This window comes from Balaenoptera borealis, assembly GCF_965194805.1.
Source record: "Balaenoptera borealis genome assembly, chromosome: 15".
Classification (NCBI taxonomy): Eukaryota; Metazoa; Chordata; class Mammalia; order Artiodactyla; family Balaenopteridae; genus Balaenoptera; species Balaenoptera borealis.
The window spans coordinates 27,340,224-27,360,715 of NC_138871.1; the positions used below are offsets into that span (position 1 = coordinate 27,340,224).

Genomic DNA, 20,492 nt, shown 5'->3' on the forward strand with positions numbered 1-20,492 from the left:
TAGGATGGTCCTAATGGTGGCATGACTAGGCCATCACCCACATCCACCTGATATTCAGCCATCTCAAACCACAGTAAAACTTGAATTTGAACATCGAGCCTTCGGGAAACAATCTAATTATTTATAGTGACTCAAAAGCCTGTAAGACAGGCTTCCCTGGTGGTGCAGTGGTTGAGAATCCGCCTGCCAATGCAGGGGACACGGGTTCGAGCCCTGGTCTGGGAGGATCCCACACGCCGCGGAGCGACTAGGCCCGTGAGCCACGATTACTGAGCCTGCGCGTCTGGAGCCTGTGCTCCGCAACAAGAGAGGCCGCGATAGTGCGAGGCCCGCGCACCGCAATGAAGAGTGACCCTGCTCACCGCAACTAGAGAAAGCCCTCCCACAGAAATGAAGACCCAACACAGCCAAAATAAATAAATAAATGAATAAACTTAAAAAAAAAAAAAAAAAAAGCCTGTAAGACAGAAAATGGGTGTTCAGGCAGAAAGAGGCCACAGTGAACAAAAAGATTGGCCATTCAAACAGGGATATAGGGATTTCCCTGGTGGCATAGTGGTTAAGAATCCGCCTGCCAATGCAGGGGACATGGGTTCGAGCCCTGGTCCAGGAAGATCCCACATGCCGCGGAGCAACTAATCCTGTGTGCCACAACTACTGAAGCCCGCGCGCCTAGAGCCCATGCTCTGCAACAAGAGAAGCCACTGCAATGAGAAGCCCACGCACTACAATGAAGAGTAGACCCCGCTTGCTGCAACTAGAAAAAGCCCGCGCACAGCAACGAAGACCCAACGCAGCCAAAAGAAATAAATAAATTTATAAAAAAAACAACACAAAACAAAAAACAGGGATGTGCAGTGGGCTAAGGGCACCTGAGTGAAGCAGCGGTGAGCACTCAACAGGGCCTGCCCAGGTCCACAGGCCCAGGAGGGGCCTCACAGCTGCTGGAAAAAGAAGGAAGAAGAACAATGAAGTACAGGAAGTCTGGAAGCACCCCCCCCACACACACACACACTGAGAGGCCTGGAGAAGAGCTCAGGTTTACAAGCACCTGCTGATCTCTGTAGAAAAGTCAGTGAGTAGGGTTTTTTGAAAATATCTCTGGGGCCTCTTGGCTGCGAGAGCCCTCTTTGGAGGAAGGCAGGTAAATTCCTTCATGTGGTATGCCGGAGGTGCCAGGTCTATCTACTGTTGTCTGTGGGCACTCCTGGGACGTGGGCTCCAACATCAACACTGAAAGAAAACCTCAGGATTAAGGTTGCCAGATTTAGCAAATAAAAATACAGAGCGTCCAGTTAAATTCAAAAGTCAGAGAAACAACAAATAATTGTTTAGTGTCCATATGTCCCATATATTACATGCCAGAGCAACCCTACTCAGGATTAGAGTCTGTACCCAAGGCATGGGACCAGGGCGGTGGGCGGAAGGGGTGAGAGGGTTGACCTGAGAGGAAGTTTCTACCTGAGGCCCAGTAGTACCATCCTAAGACCCACCCTGCTTTTGAATACAGAGTGGAAATGGGCTTTTGTTAGTTTGGGGGTGGGCAGTCTTTTGTGAGAGACTATGTCATCTAGTTTGCTTTTTAAACGTTTTTCCCTACAAAGGTGGGAACTACCAACATGTTTTTTTACATGTATCGGGTGGGGTAGTTCAAGGAACGTATATAATAAAAGTATCGTAGTTTTGATAATTCCAAGTCTGGTTCCTATAGGAGATGGACTGTTTCTTAGTTCAGACCATTAAAATCCTGCTTAACCAGAAAAATTTTTCTTACTTAAGCAGGCATTTATTCATTGAGACCTGTAGAAGAAAAATGGTAACTATTTACCTGATCAAGCAATCAAAAAGTATTTCTAAGCATAAAATCACTAAATCCTTCTGCATGTCAACAACCCAAATTAAATTATAAATTAAGGGAAAATATTTACAAAACAAATGAAAAGGAAAAGTGTTATGTAGTTGATATGTAAGAAAAAAGTCACCCACAAGGGGACAAAAAGGCAAAGAATGTGAACACTCACAAAGAAGAAATACAAATGACCAAAAAAGATATAAAAAGTCCAACCTCATTCATAATCATAGCAAGCTGACAGATCACAAAATGAAAATACAGTTGACTCTTGAATAATACAGGTCTGAACTGCACGGGTCCACTGAACCTGGATTTTTTTTCAGTAGTAAATACTACAGTATTACACCACCTGCGGTTGGTCAAATCTGAGGATGAAGAACTAGGGATACAGAGGAACCAAGGATACAGAGGGCTGACTACATTATACTGGGATTTTGGACTTCCCTGAGTGTCAGTGCCCTAACCCCCGTGTTGTTCAAAGATCAACTGTACTCAGTTTTGCAAATACTGTTAACGGTTTTCTTTGCCAAGATATGCCACTGATGAGACCATAAACTCACATACCCTTTTGGCAAGCAATTTCACATGCTTGTCAATACCTTCAAAATGTTTATACCCTCTCAATAATCTCACTTCTAGGACAACGGTGCACAAAAATCAAGGTACAAGGGTCTTCATGGAAGGCTTATTTATAACAACAAAATTAGAAACAACCTAAATGTCCAACGTTAAAGAATGATTAATTCATAAGATGTAAGCACAGTAGAACATGATGCAGCCATTATAATAATTTCATTAATTTAAAAATTAAACAAACACAAGTTAATTATAGAAAAATGAGTATACAAATGAGCAAAAAGAAAAATCTGAAAAGAATCTGCAGTCCAGTGTTAATCACTATTAATGTTGTGGACCATATCTTTAAAAATCTTTTATGTCTTAATATTAAAATAGTGCTTTTGAAAAATATTTGGTAATATTGGAAAATATTTACCATATGAAGTCAAAAGAAAATAATCAGTATATATTGTATTATCAAGAATTTGTAAGTAAATATGCACAAAGATTGGAATGAATACATAAAAATATTAATAATGGGTCTCTGGATGATTTTTGTTCTTTATACCTTTCTTCTAGAATTTCTACAATAAATGGATATAATTCCTATAATTGAGAAATAGAAAATTATTTTTGAAAACAGGCAAGTGGAACATTTATGCCTTAAAGCAGGTCCTCGAGAGAGCAGGAAGCAAGTAATAATGATTAACAGAATGGTTTTGACTTTGCACACTGGAGCCACCCTAGAGAACTTAAAGAAGCCATTGCCTGGGCCCCACCCTCGGAGATTCCTGCTGAGCAGGGGCCAGGGCGTTATGCCCTTGGCAATATCTAGTCACTCTTGGGTGGGGGTATAATGTGCAGCTAGGCTGGGATGTGTTTGCACGAGCCATCACAAGTTTCCCCAGGAGTCTAGGCCACTGTGGTCTGGCAGAGGAGGAACTGCAGGACCTGATTTCAAGCCCCAAGTGGCATCTCTAGCTGTGTGCTTTAGGTGAGTCATTTAACTGCACCTTAGTCTATCTGTAAAATGGGAATATGTAATGCAAGATTTGGGGTGTGGCTTCAAGGGGAGGATGAATGAGAAAGTGCTGTGTGAAATAGACAGCATATAGAATGTGCTGTTTTTGAGAACCTGGAAACTTAGATGATAGCAACTGTCTTTGATCAATGAAATATCCTTGGCAACTTGGGAACCCATGCAAATAAACAGGTTTGTTTCTAAGCTGTGTCAGTCTTGTAATTTGATTTGATTCGGAGATCCTGTAGGCAGGTGCTGGCAAATGTGGATGCCTGGGGCAGTCTTAGCCTGAGGGCTCATGGGCAGTGGACAGCGGCCAATAGATCTGAGTTGGTTCAGACCACTCGGTCATCTTGCTTTGAAAGGTGGCTGGCCTCTGGAAGCCAAAACTTTGTTCTCATGAAAATGTGCCTTTGCATGCTACACAAACACCCTAGAATGTCTACTTCTTCTTTTTTTTTTTTTCAAAGCAAATCACTGGGTTTTTTTGGTCTTTCTTTCTTTCTTTCTTTCTGGCTCTATTGGGTCTTCGTTTCTGTGTGAGGGCTTTCTCTAGTTGTGGCAAGCGGGGGCCACTCTTCATCGCGGTGCGCGGGCCCCTCACCATCGCGGCCTCTCTTGTTGCGGAGCACAGGCTCCAGACGCGCAGGCTCAGTAATTGTGGCTCACGGGCCCAGTTGCTCCGCGTCATGTGGGATCTTCCCAGACCAGGGCTCAAACCCATGTCCCCTGCATTGGCAGGCAGATTCTCAACCACTGCGCCACCAGGGAAGCCCCACTTCTTTTTTTAAAAAAATAAAAACAACAACAACAAAAAATTTATTTATTTATTTGGCTGTGCTGGGTCTTAGTTGTGGCACGCGGGATCTAGTTCCCTGACCAGGGATCGAACCCAGGCCCCCTGCATTGAGAGTGCGGAGTCTTAACCACTGGACCACCAGGAGAGTCCCCAGAGTGTCTACTTCTAAATAAATGTTCTTATCTAAATCATCTCCTTGGGAGATTATGTGGCCATTGCTTAAAGTGTCTTAGTAATTCCTCTTTTGAGATTGCCTTTGTCTAAGCTACATTATTTTCTGAGTATTTTCAATCAATGAATTCATTCTCCATCCTTTGAAGAGAAGCTTAATTTTAGAAAGCAGCCAAAAATATCTTTCAGAACCAAACCTGACAAGTTAGATGGTATTCCAGCCTAGGTTAGACGTTTTATTTTTTAAGCGAAGAGGTTCCTTGTAAGGTACACATGTGTGTCTGTCTTGCTACCCAGTGTATTCCCAGCACCCTGCACAGCACCTCGGGCCTTGAGTGGTGAACAGAACCTGGCTCTCTACTGGGACCCAGAAACTGGCTCAAAAGGTAAGTCTGGGAAAGTTTTTGAACAAAGCAGCCTGTTTGGGAGTAATAATTTCTAGCTTGTATGTTGACCAGAAATGTCTCTTTCTTTTGATAAGTGTGCTGTGGGTACACCCTGTGCATTTGACTATGGAGAAAATGATGCAGTTCCTTCCCCTTATTGGGGCTAATACTGGATTTAGTCTCCTAAGACAACACTAATCAGCAACACTGGACAAATCCAGGCATTTCTGGAATTATTTTTCATGCCAACCCAATCCACAAAACATGCAAACATGGTATTGTCAACAAGGACAATACCCAAAATATAATTCACTTTTTCACACAAGAATTTCAAGACACTGACATTAATCCAAGTTAAGACTTGCAAATGAGCCAAGGTCCACAGCTCCAGGCACTAATGAATTTGAGGAGTACACAGTTAAGCAGCTCATAGCCAGGACTGAGAGAATCCGCCTGCGAGTCAGAACTCCTGGGTTGATTCTGCTCAGCTGTTAACTAGCTGTGTGTCTGGGGCGCCGGGGCCGGGGCTGGGGGGAGGGGGGGATTTCACACCTCTCCCCTTGTTCTTTATCCATACAGTGATCTCACACTCTTAAAGCCATCAGTCCTAAGAACAATGAAGGCGGACAGGAAGCAAGGAGAGCAGATTGCTAACAGCAGGCACCCCGCTGGCGGCCGTGGAGGGAAAGCAAGGTGCTGCTGAAGGAGCGGAGACTAGGGAGGCAGCAGGAGCCAGTCTTAGCTGAGACGAGATCCCTGCTCTGAAGGAAAAAGAAAGCCAAAGGCAGAGCTCAACTTCTGCTGGCAATGGAACCGTTTCCAAGAAGGGAACACAGAGGTCATCTGAGGTCAAGTTCAGGGCACGCAGCCAGCAGCCAGGCGGGAAGGAAGTTGCAGCGAATGCCCGCCTGCTTCCCAGCCCTTCGCCTTCTGAGCACAAGTCCCGCGCCACCCCCTTTGCCAGGGCGCCCCGGGGACCTCAGAGGCTCCTTCCAGACCCCGGCCTTCTGGCTGTGGCCTCGCGGACGCAACCCGCGTGGAGGCGCCGCGGAGAAGCAGGTAGAGTCAGCGAGTCGTTGTGAGCGCTGGGTCGGCGCCAGCCCGGCGTGTCTCGGCCGCTCCGAGCGCTCTACTGAAAACCTTCGAGCCTTCTTCATCCACTGCCGCACTCCTCCAGCCTCATGGCCTCCCCTGCCTTAGGCACACAGGACTCTTTCTTAGCTCCCTGCCTTTGCTCTTGGTGTTTACCCCAAAGCCATTCTAACCACAACTTTTGCTCTGGAAATCCTGCTATCATTTAATGCCCAGCTCGAATGCCATGTGACCCATGAAGCTCCCGTAGGCGGAAGTAGCACCTGTTACCATTTGTCCTGCGTCACACTTAGGGTCATGTTGTCTCTCTCCATTTGGAACCACATTGTATCCATTCGTAACCATCGCATCATGTCTCTTCCTTCCTTGGCCCGTGCTGCCCACTTGCCTGCACGTCCTTGCCGTTCTGCCGCCATCACACCCCTCACCTCGTCCTTCAAGGCTCAGCTCAGAGACAGACTGTGAAGGACTTTCCCACTCTCACCACCGCTCCACCCACACAGACATGCTGGCTCCATTTTTTGATCGGCTACTTCTGTGCCCAGAAGTTTATCTCTAGTATTTCTAATCCTTGGAACACCCTTGCAAAGTAGGTGCAGAGTTTATTTCACTTTCAGAGGTAAGAACAGAAGCTCAGAGAGGTTAAGAGTGCCCAAGTTGCACTGCTGGCTAGTGTGGCGCAGCCAGGATTGGAACCTAGGCTTGTCTGACACCAAACCCAAGCCTTCCATCCATTCCATGTGACTTCTTCATTCATAGGGCAAATGTTTTGAACATAAGACTGTACGGACCTTGAAAATTATCTTTGTTTTCAATGCAAGAAACCTAAGGTAGCAAGACTTGCCCAAGGTGACACAGTTTCTCCCTACATGCTTTTCTCATTCCTCATCTGTCAACTTCAGGTGGTCCCTAGTACCAGGTAACATTCTCTGGGGTCCCCATTTGCAAGCCATCTGACACAACTGCCCTGCAGCAGGGCCCCAAATTAGGCAAGAGAGATGTTCCAACACCCTCAGAGCCACAGCTGTACATAATGATAAAATCCCCAACGACAGTCACTTAGAGTTTCTTCCTTGAGTAGAAGAAGTCTGAGGAGGGCAATCCACAGCTGCTGCTGCAGTTTTACCAAGTCAAGGCCCGGGCTGCTGCTTTCTTCTGCAATTCCCTCCTCAAGGGGCACTCATGGTCCCCAGTGGCTCCAGGATCACCTGGGGCAGGGGTGCTGCCAGCAGAATCCAAGGGCTCACTGCCCATCTTCTATTTCTGCCATTTACTCTGAGAATCACACAATCACATAATCTAGTCCAGAGATGGATAAGCTGCTCAGAGCCTAGCTGGGAGCTGGCCTGGGACTTGGCAAGTATGTAGCATGTAGCTGGGAGCATAAGGGGTAAGGGTGTAGGGGATATTTCATTGCTTAGTCCAAGGGGCCCTTCTTAAGCTCAGCCTACTTCTTTCCAGTTGTTTAATATTTATTGAGCTCCTCACTCGTATGTGCCAGGCACTGGAGAGATGAAGAGGAATAAGACTCATTCTGAGTCTAATAAAGAGACAAAGAAATAGATCATTTTAATGCTATGTGGCAAGTGCAACAATAAGATATATGCGAAAGGCACTCAACAGGAGCACAATGACGGGCACCTGACCCAGCTGGTGGTGGGGGGAGGCGGTCAGCAAAGGCTTCTTGAAGAGGGTGCTTGCTGATGAAACAGATATGAGAAATATTAGGAGGGATGTTGCTAGCCTCAGATGATTGCCTGGATATTGGGGATGAGTGAGAGGAGGAGTCAGACGCTCCCGGTGGCTGCAGGAATGATAGAACACTGAACACTGGATCTTCTCACAGATGCCCAGTGCTTTCTTGCCTCAGAGCAGGTGGTCGCTTCCCCAGTGTTGCCTTTCCCATTGCTGCTCGCAAAGATGTGAATTTGGGCCCTTCTCACTTTCAGGGTTTTAATCCAGGTACTCTCAGGAGATAAAGTCCCCCTGACTCTGACCTAGTGAATCAAATATAGGAGCACAGTCTGCACCATGCAACCTCCAGGCCAGACCCAGCTGGAGTTTCCCAAATGTCACCTGAGCCCGATGGTCCCTAGTGGAAGCTTTGGCTCTAGAAAATCCATCTGTAGTGAACATCTCCCACTGTGTGAAGGACCACTGTGTTGGAGGTAGAGCCCACCTCCCACAATGAAGATGAACTCAGATACTGTTTTTCCCAGACTCCCTTGCAGCTACTTGGCATGTCAAGGGCACGTGGCCTAGATTCTAGGAGTCAGCTATCCCTACCAGAGTCAGGTCCCTGAGAACCTTCTGTGACAGCAACAGTTGCAGGGGGGTCACATTCTCACCACAACTGTGGTGGACCCTCTGGGGCCTTGCAGATGACGGGCCCTGGGGCTTCATCAGGTTCACAGGAACTTGCTTCTCATTGCAGTTTTGGACCATGATGGAGTCTTTGGCTGTCATCAGTCCAGCAGGGGGTGAGGCTAGGGTAAATGTGGGGACCAGGAGAGCACTGCTTTGTTCAGAGGACAGCGAGTTCAGAGGACCATTGAGCTGGAACAGAGGGTTCTTTCACAGGGGCAGGGGAAGATGAGGCTGGAGGACCCCAAAAGCCCAGTTAAGGAACCTGGTCGTCATCTTGCAAGAGGCACTGACATCTTTGAAAAATGAACTTTTATTTGGGAATAATTTTGGATTTACAGAAAAGTTTCAAAAATGGCACAGAGAGTTTCCATATATCCCTCACCCAGCTTTCCCTAGTGCTAGCATCTTACATGATATGGTACATTTGTTAAAACTAAGAAGCTGACATTGGTACATTACTGTTACCCAAACTCCAGACTTGATTTGGATTTCACTAGTTTTTCCACTAATATCTTTTTTTTATTCCAGGATCCAATCCAGGATACCACTCTGCATGTAGACAGCAACCTTTTTAAAGGAGAATATTAACATTATCAAAGGTGTTTTAGGAGAACCACTTGATACCAATGGGCAGGTTGGTCCAGGAAGTGGGATAGGAAGGCACTTGTAAAGGCATTCCAGAACCTTCGAACTTCCAAATACACCCCACTGCCCAGCATCTGAAGGGGCTCACCACCTTGAAGATGCAGGGCCTGCTCAGGGCCCCAGGGGGCCAAAGGTATAATTAGGATACACCTGGGAGCCAAAAAAAAAAAAAAAGGAAAACTCCTTCCTTGGGAATTCTCTGGGGGTCCAGTGGTTAGGACTCTGCGCTTTCACTGCCAAGGGCCCGGTTTCAATCCCTGGTTGGGGAACTAAGATCCTGCAAGCTGCATGGTGTGGCAAAAAAAAAAAAAAAGATACACCTGGGAGCCTCCACCCAGCAGTGCTGGTAAGCTAGAAGGTCTTCCTATCCAGGCAACAAAAGCAGGCTGGTAAACCCAGACAGGCAGCCAAAGAAATACGTGCTTGCCTTCTTTTCTGAAAGTCTAGACTTGTCTCCCTTACAAGTCAGTTTGATGTGGAAAGAGAACAGGCTCTACAGGGAGTCAGGATGGACCAAGTTTTAAGTCCTGGCTCCATCACTTACTGAGAGACCATGTGTGAGTTACTGAACTTCTCTGAGCTGCAGTTTCCTCACTGATAAAAACTGGAATATTAAACTTCCTTCATAAGATTATTGAGAGGATTTATTAACATTTACACAGTGTTCGGGAGGGGCTGGCACACAGTAGGCATTCAATAATCGGCTCCCCTTGACAACACGAGGGTGGGGTCTGAACCTATAATTTTCTTGCATACCCTCAAAGTGCTTAACATTTGGAAAGTAATTCATACATTGATGATTGTGATATGGAGCTCACACACCCAGTGACCTCAGAAAGGGCAGATCATGACTCCAGTTACAACATTCATTTATGTAGCAAGTCTCTGTTAGTCACTCACTAAATATCAATAAATAGATACATGTCAGGCACTGTGCTAAGTGACTAAGATGGTCTGTGTTGAGAATGGCAAAGCCCAGGAGGGAGAGATGCCTCCAGACAACTTTATTCAGGTCTGATACATAGTTTGACATAGTTTAATAAGCAGAGGGTCCAAGGCACAAAGCCTGGATACTTGTGTGAGGGGCGAGGGAAGAGCCTCACAGAGAGAGAAGGAGCGCACTTGGGACTGGCAGAATAAGTAGGTCTTCCAGTTAAAAAAGAGTGGGGAAAAGGGGAGAGGGAGGGAGAGAAAAGCATTGCATTATGCGGGAAACACAGGTTGTATTCTGGAACCCAGATTAGTCTTGTGGGTTTATGGAATGAGTGGTGGGAGGTGAGGTTATAAAAACATGGCAGCTGGGATACTTCCACACTGGAAGGGCTGAGGGGCTGCTATCTGGTGGCAGGGGTGGGGCCTGAGACCCGACCTGAAGCTGTTCTTTTGCATAGCAACCACAGGTCTTTAATTCATGGTTTAGTTGAGGTATCTCAGGAAAGAAACAATTACTGGTAGTAGGGATGGGCGGGCTTTGGCCGGGGTTTGGCCGGTGAGTGGGCGTTCCAGCCACTCCTGGCTTTGGCCACCCACACCGGGAAGGGAGCCCTATGAGTGCCATGACACAGCAGGTAGAGTGAATGAATGCTGGCGAGTCAACCACAATATCCACTACACCTGCAACTAGAGAAACAAAGTGAGGTGCAGAGAAGATTTGAGAGATTTCAGAGATGAAGCAGTAGACTTTGGTGAAAAAGGAGGGGACAATGAGAGCTGGAGGGGCAAAGATGACTCCAAGGCTTCTAGTGAGTCAACTGGGTGAATGGAGAAGCAGGAGAAACAGATTTTGTTGGCTGAGGTGGGGGTGGGGTTGAGAACTCTATCTTGTACACACTGAGCATAAGGGATGTCCAGGTAATGACATCCAGAGGTCAATAGAGCTGTAGCTTTAAAAGTCATCTTCCTGTCTGTGATTTGCTTCAAAATCATCTGAGAATGGTGGGTAGGCTATAGGTGAAACAAAATTGGCTGAGTAGATAACTGAAGTGGGTGAAAAAGTAAAAATTAGCTCATGCTCAGGGGAAGAAAAAGCTGCCCTGCCATTCATCAGGCTGGGAGGACAGACATTGGTAAGGCTAGCTACAAAGTTACTATGAAACAATATTCCTCCCACGGGCACACTGCAGCTAAAGTATCATAACCACCCCCTTTTTTGTGTGACTACTGCTTTCCGACTCACTGGGAAACCTTGTTCTCTAAAATGATAGACCATCAGAAACTTTGCTGTTTGAAATTTTATCAGTAAAAATGAATCACCCTTCTGTTGCCAGGAGGATCTAAGTCACTTTGACACAGGGAAGCAGTCTTTTTTTTTTTTTTTTCTTTTCTTTCTTGGCCTTACCACATGGCTTGCAGGATTTTAGTTCCCCAACCAGGAATCGTACCCACGCCCTCAGCAGTGAAAGCGTGGAGTCCTAACCACTGGACTGCCAGGGAATTCCCAGGGAAGCAGTCTTTTTTTTTTTTTTTTTTTAATAAATTTATTTATTTATTTATTTTTGGCTGTGTTGGGTCTTCGTTTCTGTGCGAGGGCTTTCTCTAGTTACAGCGAGCGGGGGCCACTCTTCATCGCGGTGCGCGGGCCTCTCACTATTGTGGTCTCTCTTGTTGCGGAGCACAGGCTCCAGACGCGCAGGCTCAGTAGCTGTGGCTCACGGGCCCAGTTGCTCCGCGGCATGTGGGATCTTCCCAGACCAGGGCTCGAACCCGTGTCCCCCGCATTGGCAGGCGGATTCTCAACCCCTGCACCACCAGGGAAGCCCTGGGAAGCAGTCTTGATTTGCAACCCAGGTTCAGAGCTTCAGATAAGGGGCTTCTGAGCACAACATTCCATGTTTATCTTAACTTTGCACTTCCTAAGGAAATGAACCTTCGTCTACTGTGCAGTTCAAACCAGATGTTGACTCCTGCTTTGCGTTGAGCCTATCAAAACATTGCTTCATTTGAATTTTACCAAAATTCTATCCTTACCCTAAGTCCTATAACTCTCTCTTTGCCTGTTTGGTGAGACACCCATAGTTTCTCTGGTATGTGGTCTCCTTCATTTCAATGAGTTAATAAATCTGATTTTTGTCAAAATACAGGTCTGTTCCCAGTGATCTTAGGCTGATTGATTATGCCATGAGCAATAGGGATATGGGAGTACTATTCTCTCCGCTATTGCAAATGATCCACATTTTCCATAACATCTCCAAGTTTTTAAAAAGTCCTCACCCCATGTTAATAGTGCACACCTTGACAGTGTCTGAGATCTGTGCAAGGCAGAATGATTGCCCCCACGCCAAAAAAAAGTCCACATCCTAATCCCTGGCACCTGTGAATGTTACCTTACTAGCAAAAGGGACTTTGCAGATGTAGTTAAGGCTAAAGACCTTGAAATGGGAGAGTATTCTGGATTCTCCACATGAACCCAATGTAATCAAGTGGGCCCTTAAAAGCAAAGAACCTTTCCTGGCTGTGGTCAGAGACAGATGTGATGAAGGAAGAGTCAGAGATACAACATTGAAGAGGAAGGGACCACAAGCCAAGGAATGTGGGGCAGCATCTAGAAGACAAAAAGGTAAGGGAACAAATTCTCCTCTAGAACCTCCAGAAAGGAACACAGCCATATTGATAATTTGATTTTAACCCAATGAGACCCATGATAGAGTTCTGACCTACAAAACTGTGAGATAGTAAGTCTGTACTGCTTTAAGTCACCTTTATGGTAAGTCACCTAATATGGCAACAATTGAAAACAAATACAAGACCACACACAAGAGGAGTGAGTAAAGACAGAAGTGAGCCAAGGGTGCCTGGGGCAACACCAACACTTCAGAGGAGAGGAAACAAAGGTGAGTCGGCCGAGGAGACAGAAAGGGAGACACCAAGTAGTGGAAAAGCCAGAAGAGACCAACAAAGGAAAGAGTTCCAAGAAGGAGAAAGTAGGGACTTCCCTGATGGTCCAGTGGCTAAGTCTCCATGCTCCCAATGCAGGGGGCCGGGTTCAATCCCTGGTCTGGGAACTAGATCTCACATGCTGCAACTAAGAGTTCGCATTCCACAACTAAAGATCCCGTATGCCACAATGAAGATCCCGTGTGCCGCAACTAATGCCCGGCACAGCTAAATAAATAAATACTAAAAAAAAAAAAAAAAAAAGGAGAAAGTGGTCCAGAGATTTAAACTGCCTACTCTTTAAAGTGAGGGCTGAAGAAGGTTAGTCTTTCAATTTTAAAATACATGTTATTTTCTTGCTTCATTTTCCCAGTGATTCTCACATTTGTATATAAAACAGCCTCTTTCACCTGAAACTATCACCTTCTCCCTTCATGTTAAAAGCCTGAGAGTTTGAGAACTTTCACAACCTCAATCCACGTTATAAACCCATTAAGGTAATTATTCTGGTTCTAGAACAGCAGGTTTTACCACATCGTAAGCTGGAAAGAAATGTAGCTGTTTTAATGTGTTAATCCCAGTTATTTGACTCTGGGGGACCGTCTAATCCAAGAGTGAGAACAGCGCACCCAGACTGGCCTGCCAGTGCAGACCTGATCTCCATATTTAAACACTTCACCCAGACCTACCCCGACCCCCATCCTTAAAGTCCCAAACTACTTCTCGTTAAATATGTACTCTCTCTCGCCAGACCAGCTCAGCTACCAATTTGGAAAATGGCAAATTATTTCACCCAGGTGAGACTGTTGATGGCTTTGACTATCTTAGAGAGAACATTTACATTCTAAAGGCAATGTTTACAAATGGAAAGAAACGCTGAATTTGTAGATTTTCAGACTTTAGAAGACTAAGTGAAGAATGTGGAGAGGAGGATATTCTTAAATGATAAGCTCATTAACCTCATCAAGTTTTGACAGTCTGGGCCTAATGCCTCATTCTCACATGAAGGCCTTGGCACATAACATTTTTCTCTGCCTAAATACCCCACTCATTCTTCAGAATTCAGAATAGATGTCACTTTTGTAGGGGGACTATCCCAGATTATGTTGGCTCCTCCTGTTATAGGCCCCCACGGTACACCTGTACATCTTTTGAAACAGTCACTACACCTGCAATACTTGTTCAGTGTCTATCACCCTCTCCATTAGATGACAAGTTCTGTGAGGTGAGGACAATGTCTGCCTTCTGTTGTGTTCACTGTTATCTCCTTGGTCCCTAGCATATGGCAGAGAGTCAAATATTTGTTGATGATTGAATAAATGAATGAAAGGTGGGGGCCTAGTGCTCTTACTCTGGGTTTACAGGTGATTTCTACATTAGTGGTTCCTGGAAACTTAAATGGGAATGAAACATTCAGGCCCCTCTAAACTAAAGGACCAAAACCACTGAGTTTCCAAAACACACCTAATACCCTGTGTTCATCCTTGGTCTTGTCCAAAGCCTGAAGCAGCAAATAAACACAAGAACAAGTGGGACAGATTTTCAATGGTGCCAAGACAATTCAATGGGAGAAAAGGTTCATCTTTTCTACAAATGGTGTTGGAATAACTGGATATACACATGCAAAAGAATGACATTGAATCCCTTCCTTACACTCTACACAAAAATTAACTCAAAATGGATCACAGACCTAATGTAAGAGCTAAAACTATACAACTCTTAGAAGAAAACATAGGAGATGTTTGTGACCCTGGGTTATTCGAAACTTTCTTAGACATGGTGCCAAAATAAGTGACAAGAATAAATTTGACTTCATCAAGATAAAAAACTTTGTGCTTCAAAGGACACTATCAAAATGAAAATACATCCCACAGAATGGGAGAAAATATGTGTAACTCATATACGTAATAATGACTTGTATCCAGAATATATACCCTTACAACTCAACAATAAAAAGCCAAATAACAAAATTGAAAAAATGGACAAAGGATTTGAATAGACATTTTTTTCAAAGAAGATATACAAATGACCAATAAGCACATGAAAAGTTTTGCTCAACATCATTAGCCATTAAGGGAATGTAAATGAAAGCCACAATGAGATACGACTTCACTCCTATTAGGATGGTTATAATCAAAATGATAGATGGCAAGGATGTGGAGAAAGTGTAACACTCATACATTGCTGGAGGGAATGTAACATGGAATTCTGGAAGTTTAGCAGTTCCTCAAACAGTTAAACGTGGAGTTATCATTTGACCCAATAATTCTGTTCCCCGGTATATACCCAAGAGCAATGAAAACACACATCCACACAAAAACCTGTATATGAATTTTCATAGCAGTGTTATTCTTAATAGCCAAAAAATGGAATCCACATGTGCATCAGTGGATGAATAAACAAAATGTGGTATATTCACAAAACGAAATATTTAGTCATAAAAAGGAATGAAGTACTGATACTTGTTACAACTTGGATGAAGCTTGAAAACCTTAAAATGAAAAGAAGCCAGTCACAAAAGGCCACATAGTATGTGATTCTACTTATATGAAATGTCCAGAATAGGCCAATCAGTAGAGATAGAAAGTAGACTGGTGATTGCCCAGGGTGGGGCACAGGTGGGTGGGGATGGTGGGGGAGTGATGGTGACTGATGTGGCATTTCTTCTTAGGGTGATGAAAACGTTCTAGAATTGATTGTGGTGATGGTTGCACGACCCTATGACTATACTAAAAACTACTGAATTGTACACTTTAAATGGGTGAATTGTATGGTATGTGAATTACATCTCAGTAAAGCTGTTAAAAATTTTTTAAGCAGGATAGGGGCTTCCCTGGTTGCGCAGTGGTTAAGAATCCGCCTGCCAATGCAGGAGACATGGGTTCGAGCCCTGGTCCGGGAAGAGCCCACATGCCACGGAGCACCACAACTACTGAGCCTGCTCTCTAGAGCCCGTGCGCCACAACTACTGAGTCCGTGCTCTAGAGAGCCCGCGAGCCACAACTACTGAAGCCCACGCACCTACAGCCTGTGCTCCGCAACAAGAGAAGCCACCACAATAAGCCCACGCACCACAACAAAGAGTAGCCCCTGCGCACAGCAATGAAGACCCAAGGCAGCCAAAAATAAATTAAAAAAAAAAAAATTTATTTTTAAGTAGGGTAAAGAAATGCCGTGCTATTTCAAAACATCCCGCATTTGTTAGAAACCAGTCTCACACTCGTTTTCCCAAGCATCAAGGGAGACACAGGTTTCTGTCTCCTGGGACACTCTGGGTTCCGAGCTCATTCATTTTCCTGCGTGCCTGTGCAACTGTCAAGGGCTCAGTGCAGGAATTCCGATCCCGGTGAATCATGGATCTGCAGTCTTCTTTCAATGAAGCACTTCAATTCTATAGAGCCATGTATTTTTCTCTCTTAACAATAAACTGTCCTTGAAGCTTGAAGTGCACCACAAAAAATTATTTTCTTTCTTTCCAGCGTAGACAGATTCACTCCATTAAGGTCACCTGAAACTCACTAGGTCAGGTGTTTGGAGCAGGCCAGAGTGCCAGGATGACCGAACCCTAAATATCAGATGCTGAACTTTTAGGCTCATGATTTATTCTCTCCCTCCTTCCATCCCTTTCTTTCATCCAGGTTCTTCAGCTCTAAGACAAAGGTCTAAATCCCCACCCCATCCCCCAAACCAAGAGTGCTGGATGGGAAGAGACAGAGGAGCTTCCTGGAGTTCGGGCTCCATTTCCTGGCTCTGGGGACTCACACTTGAGCATCCACCCACTCCTGAGTCACTTTACTTCCCTTCTTCATGCCTAAGGCAGAGCTTGGTTAGGGGTCCTAGAAGCAGTTCCCGCCCTGGAATGTCAGAAGGAGCCAGTGAACACACAGGGAAGTCTGGTTGGTGAAGGATTCAAGAAGAAGCAAAGCAAAGACTTTTCTCATGTGAAAATGGCCAGTCTAGAGGGGAGCTCAGAGCAGGCACCAGTAGATACACGCTGAAATAAATGAACAACTGGATAGCAAAATCCACAAAAATGTAGACTTTATTTAAGAAGTCCTTGAGATATAAAAGAAGACAAAGGCAGGGTCCAAGGATAATAGAAACCTAACCCCTGAGTGTCAGAGCACTCTAGGTGTAAAAGGAGATGGGAGTGGGGATGGGAAGGTGGGTGACTTGGTATTCTTCTGGCTTCAAAAAGTCAGAGAGCCAGCTAGAACATCCTGGTACTGGTTATAGATTCTTTACAAAGGTGTTTACCTGTGGGAAAGAGAAAAACCGAAAGTTAATTTCACATTTTCAGGAGACTACACAATAGTCCATCCATAATGCATATGCAGCCAAGCCCATGAGTTTTTGTGAGGAAGAGAAAATAGGTATGGAAAGGAAATGTGACCTGCCCAGGGTCCTACAGTATCAAGTGGCAGAGCTGGATAGAATCCAGAAGTCTCATTTCCCTAGTTCTAGAATACCTTAGAGGAGGGAGTCAGCTGGAAAGCACATATTACAAGTCAAGTATTTAACAGTTATTGGCCCACAATATTAGAGAACAGGGATTATATTAGTAACTTCTACAAGGCCCCACAGGCTTTGGAGTGTGAAATGCAATTTGAGGCACAATGCACAGGGCCCATACTGAAGTCTGAAGCAATAAAAGTGCAAAAAAGGAAAACTACTAGAAAGCAGGAGTTAAGGTCTTCCCCACCCTCTTCATGAGCTCTTCTTGTTTGGTTACTTCTTCAGAAAAATCGTCATTGACATCCAACACCAGCACTGGAATGTTCAGCAGGGCCTCAGAGTGGAGCCTATAAGAAGCATGAACATTTAGGGAACAGGAAAAAGATGGCAGGTTTCACATACTCACCAGTCTTAATAATTCAGAACAGATCTAAGGTCACATACCTTCTTAAGGAAATTTCATGTAAACAGTAGTTTAAAAAGAGAATTCAATAAAGTTGGCTGGGAAGATAAGGCTGAAATTCCTCTTTAGTCTTGAGACTGATACTGAAGGTCAGAGCCTCAAACATTTTAAATGGACACCACACCAAGCCTGAAGGGAGGAAAGGCTGAAACTAGGAACGTCAACTTAGTACATTGACAATTTCTCTAAAATTTTTCAGCCCTTTACCCTGAGCCAACTATGTCATCATCATCAATCACCATGGTCAGTCAGGGGATGTCAAAAAACAAAAAAGCTGGAGAAATAGAATCTAATAAAAAGTTTCTTAGAATATATAGATTATATCCAATATTAAATTTCTGATTTGGATAATGCTTGACAATTCCAACCACTTCCAGAACATTCTGAACCTGCTTAAGGGGCTGCATGTTGAACTTCCTGAATTTTAATGACCGGCTGCAGGAAGGCAGGCCTCTGTCCACTGCTGCTCTCTTCTCCACTTACGGGGTTGTTTTGCGGACAAGCCAGGCTTCATGCTGAGCATGAAGCTGCTCAAGATACGCCAACTCAATTCCTTTCTCCTCTTCCCTGGCCCTCAGGTGTAGTCTCTTCAAACAAACCTGAAAGACAATCCCAAGGATCTGCTGAGCTCTTTGGTTATTTCGGCTGTTACAAAAGCTGGGGTGCTCTCAGACCCACTTGCCATGTCTATCCTGGGCACGAGCACTACGCCTTTGCTTCTGCTGCCTTGTTTTTTATTCAATCACAGGTCAATAACAAACATCGTCTACCCTGGGAACCTGGAATAACCTTTTTTTCCTCCTCCCAGCCACACCCAGGAAGTCACCGAACTCTCTTTAATCTCTCTCCAGCTGGCTCTCACCTTGCCTCTCTCGCCTCTGCCCTGGTCAGGCCCTCATCATCTCTCACCTGGGCTACGAGCAAGAGCCTTCTGGCTCCCTGCCTCCTGGAAGCGGTGAAGCATGTGGAAAGAGCACAGGCCCTAAAGTCAGAAAGTCCAGGGTTAAACTCCCATCTTCACCAGGCAGCAGCAGGGCAAGCTTTGTGGGCTTCCATTTCCTCCCCCTTCATCAATCCCACGGGTCGCTGTGAAGATTTACAGAGGGAGCCCGTCAAGTTCCTGGCAAATGCTGTCCTTCCTCCTAGTTTTCCTGCTCAGTCCACCCTTCCAGAGTATTGCAATATACAGTTGTCCCTCAGTATCTGTGGTAAGGGGGGGTTGGTTCCAGGACTCCCTTAGGATACAGATATCCAAGGCTGCTCAAGTCCCTTATGTGTATGAAATGACAGTGGGCTCTCCACATCAGTGGGGTCCGTGTCTGCAGATATGGAGGGTTGACTGTAACGGTATTACTCTCCTTGCTTAAAATACCTCACAGGGTCCTTATCGCCTTCAGCCCCGGATTCAAGGAAGTATGAGTAACATCATATTTACCAAAGGGTAAGTAATTTGAAACATCTCTTTCATATCATATCAAACACTCTCTCTGGGGCACGATGCAAATTCTGCATAGGTCAAAGGTAAAGAAGTAAAAAACGTGAGGCTTGAGACTAACTCTCCATCCTCCACTCCTTCCAGAGTGTGCATAATTTCACTCTGGTCAGAAAGTTTGAAGCACAATGGCTCAGGGAATGTCAGCTTCTCCTTTACTGGTCATACAAGGCCATTCCCGGAGTCTGGCCACCCCTCCTAACTCTCCACTTTCAACTTCCTTAGCTCCTTCCTCCCCTGGACCCACGGCTTCAGCCAGATTTGACCTCCTGCCTGCGGTACAGATCAAGCTCTTTCACATCTCAAAACTTTTGCTCTGAATGTCTGCTTTGCCTGAATTGCCTTCCTTCCTCTCTCTGCCTGGCAAACGCTTTATTATTCAATGTCATCTGTCCTGGGAAGAACAAGTAGATTAACTCACTGATTTAGGACTTCTTTCAAACATTTAAACTTTATTCCCAAATGTAAACTTTATCCCCAAACGTAGGGTACAATATCCCTAAAGGTGCAGAGTCTTTGCTGTTTCCCTCTTGTGCCATCTTTCCTCTAAGGAAAGAAAATCATATAAACACACATTTCATTTATGATCTTATGTCCAACTTTTCAAACTGATTAACACAGATCTAACATGTTAATACTTTTAGCCCTTATCCCTTTTCATCTCTTTCCCCTGAATTAAGAACTGCTCTAAACTTAGATGAAGTCCTTGTCCTAGGGATTCTATAATCTAGTTAGATAACAAGTAACACGACATACGAAAAATAGCAAATCAAGTGCTGAACTGGGAGGTTTGGATCTTAAGTGCGGCGGTCAGATAAGGGAGGCAGCAGTTGGGCTCAGGCAGTCAGAGGCGCTTCCCGGAAGAGGCAGGGCTCTGCCTTTATCTCTGGTACCAGCTTACTCAGCACCACTCTGCGAGCCAGGCGCTACGCTAGGCCCTGGACAAACACAGACCCCCAGTGGTATTTCAGCTGTATCAGGTGACAGAGGGAGGTCTGCACAGGGTGCTCTAAGGGCACAGTGACTGGGGAAGACCCAGGAGGCAGGCCAGAGTCCGTCTGGTTCAGGGCTGAGCGCAGGGCCTGGTAGAGCAGGTGGTCAATAAGTATTTGTTGCACATACTCACTGAACGTTTTCCTTCCTGACCTAGTCTATCTCTATCGACCTTTTGCTCCTGCTTTAATCTTTTCCGTTTCTGCTTTCCTTCACTCTGAACCTCCCCTTCTGTCATCCTGCCCCTACTGACATCCTCAAACTCAGCGCTGACTGCTTCGAGGCATCTCCCCTTGTTCCCCTGCCTGCCCATCACACAGCTTTA

At 45.2% G+C, this 20,492-nt stretch overlaps 1 protein-coding gene and 1 long non-coding RNA gene across 14 annotated transcripts in view; one reads left to right on the forward strand and one right to left on the reverse strand.

The window, feature by feature from the left end:
- The first annotated feature begins 466 nt into the window (after positions 1–466).
- LOC309611813 lies at positions 467–14,903 on the forward strand. Its single transcript, XR_014234758.1, has 2 exons — positions 467–4,787; positions 5,367–14,903. It is a non-coding gene; the product is annotated as an uncharacterized lncRNA (long non-coding RNA).
- A 1,885-nt stretch (positions 14,904–16,788) lies between these two features.
- DGUOK (deoxyguanosine kinase) overlaps positions 16,789–20,492 on the reverse strand; it is a 36,124-nt gene continuing 32,420 nt past the window's right edge. For 6 of the 13 annotated variants that reach the window (XM_082356625.1, XM_082356622.1, XM_082356621.1 and 3 more), the window contains 3 exons: positions 18,166–18,281; positions 17,467–17,566; positions 16,789–17,021 (listed from right to left, as the gene is read on the reverse strand). In XM_082356625.1, the coding sequence (XP_082212751.1) occupies positions 16,995–17,021; positions 17,467–17,566; positions 18,166–18,281 (243 nt within the window). In that variant the 3' untranslated portion in view covers positions 16,789–16,994. The other 7 variants (XM_082356626.1, XM_082356627.1, XM_082356629.1 and 4 more) reach the window with 5 other exon arrangements.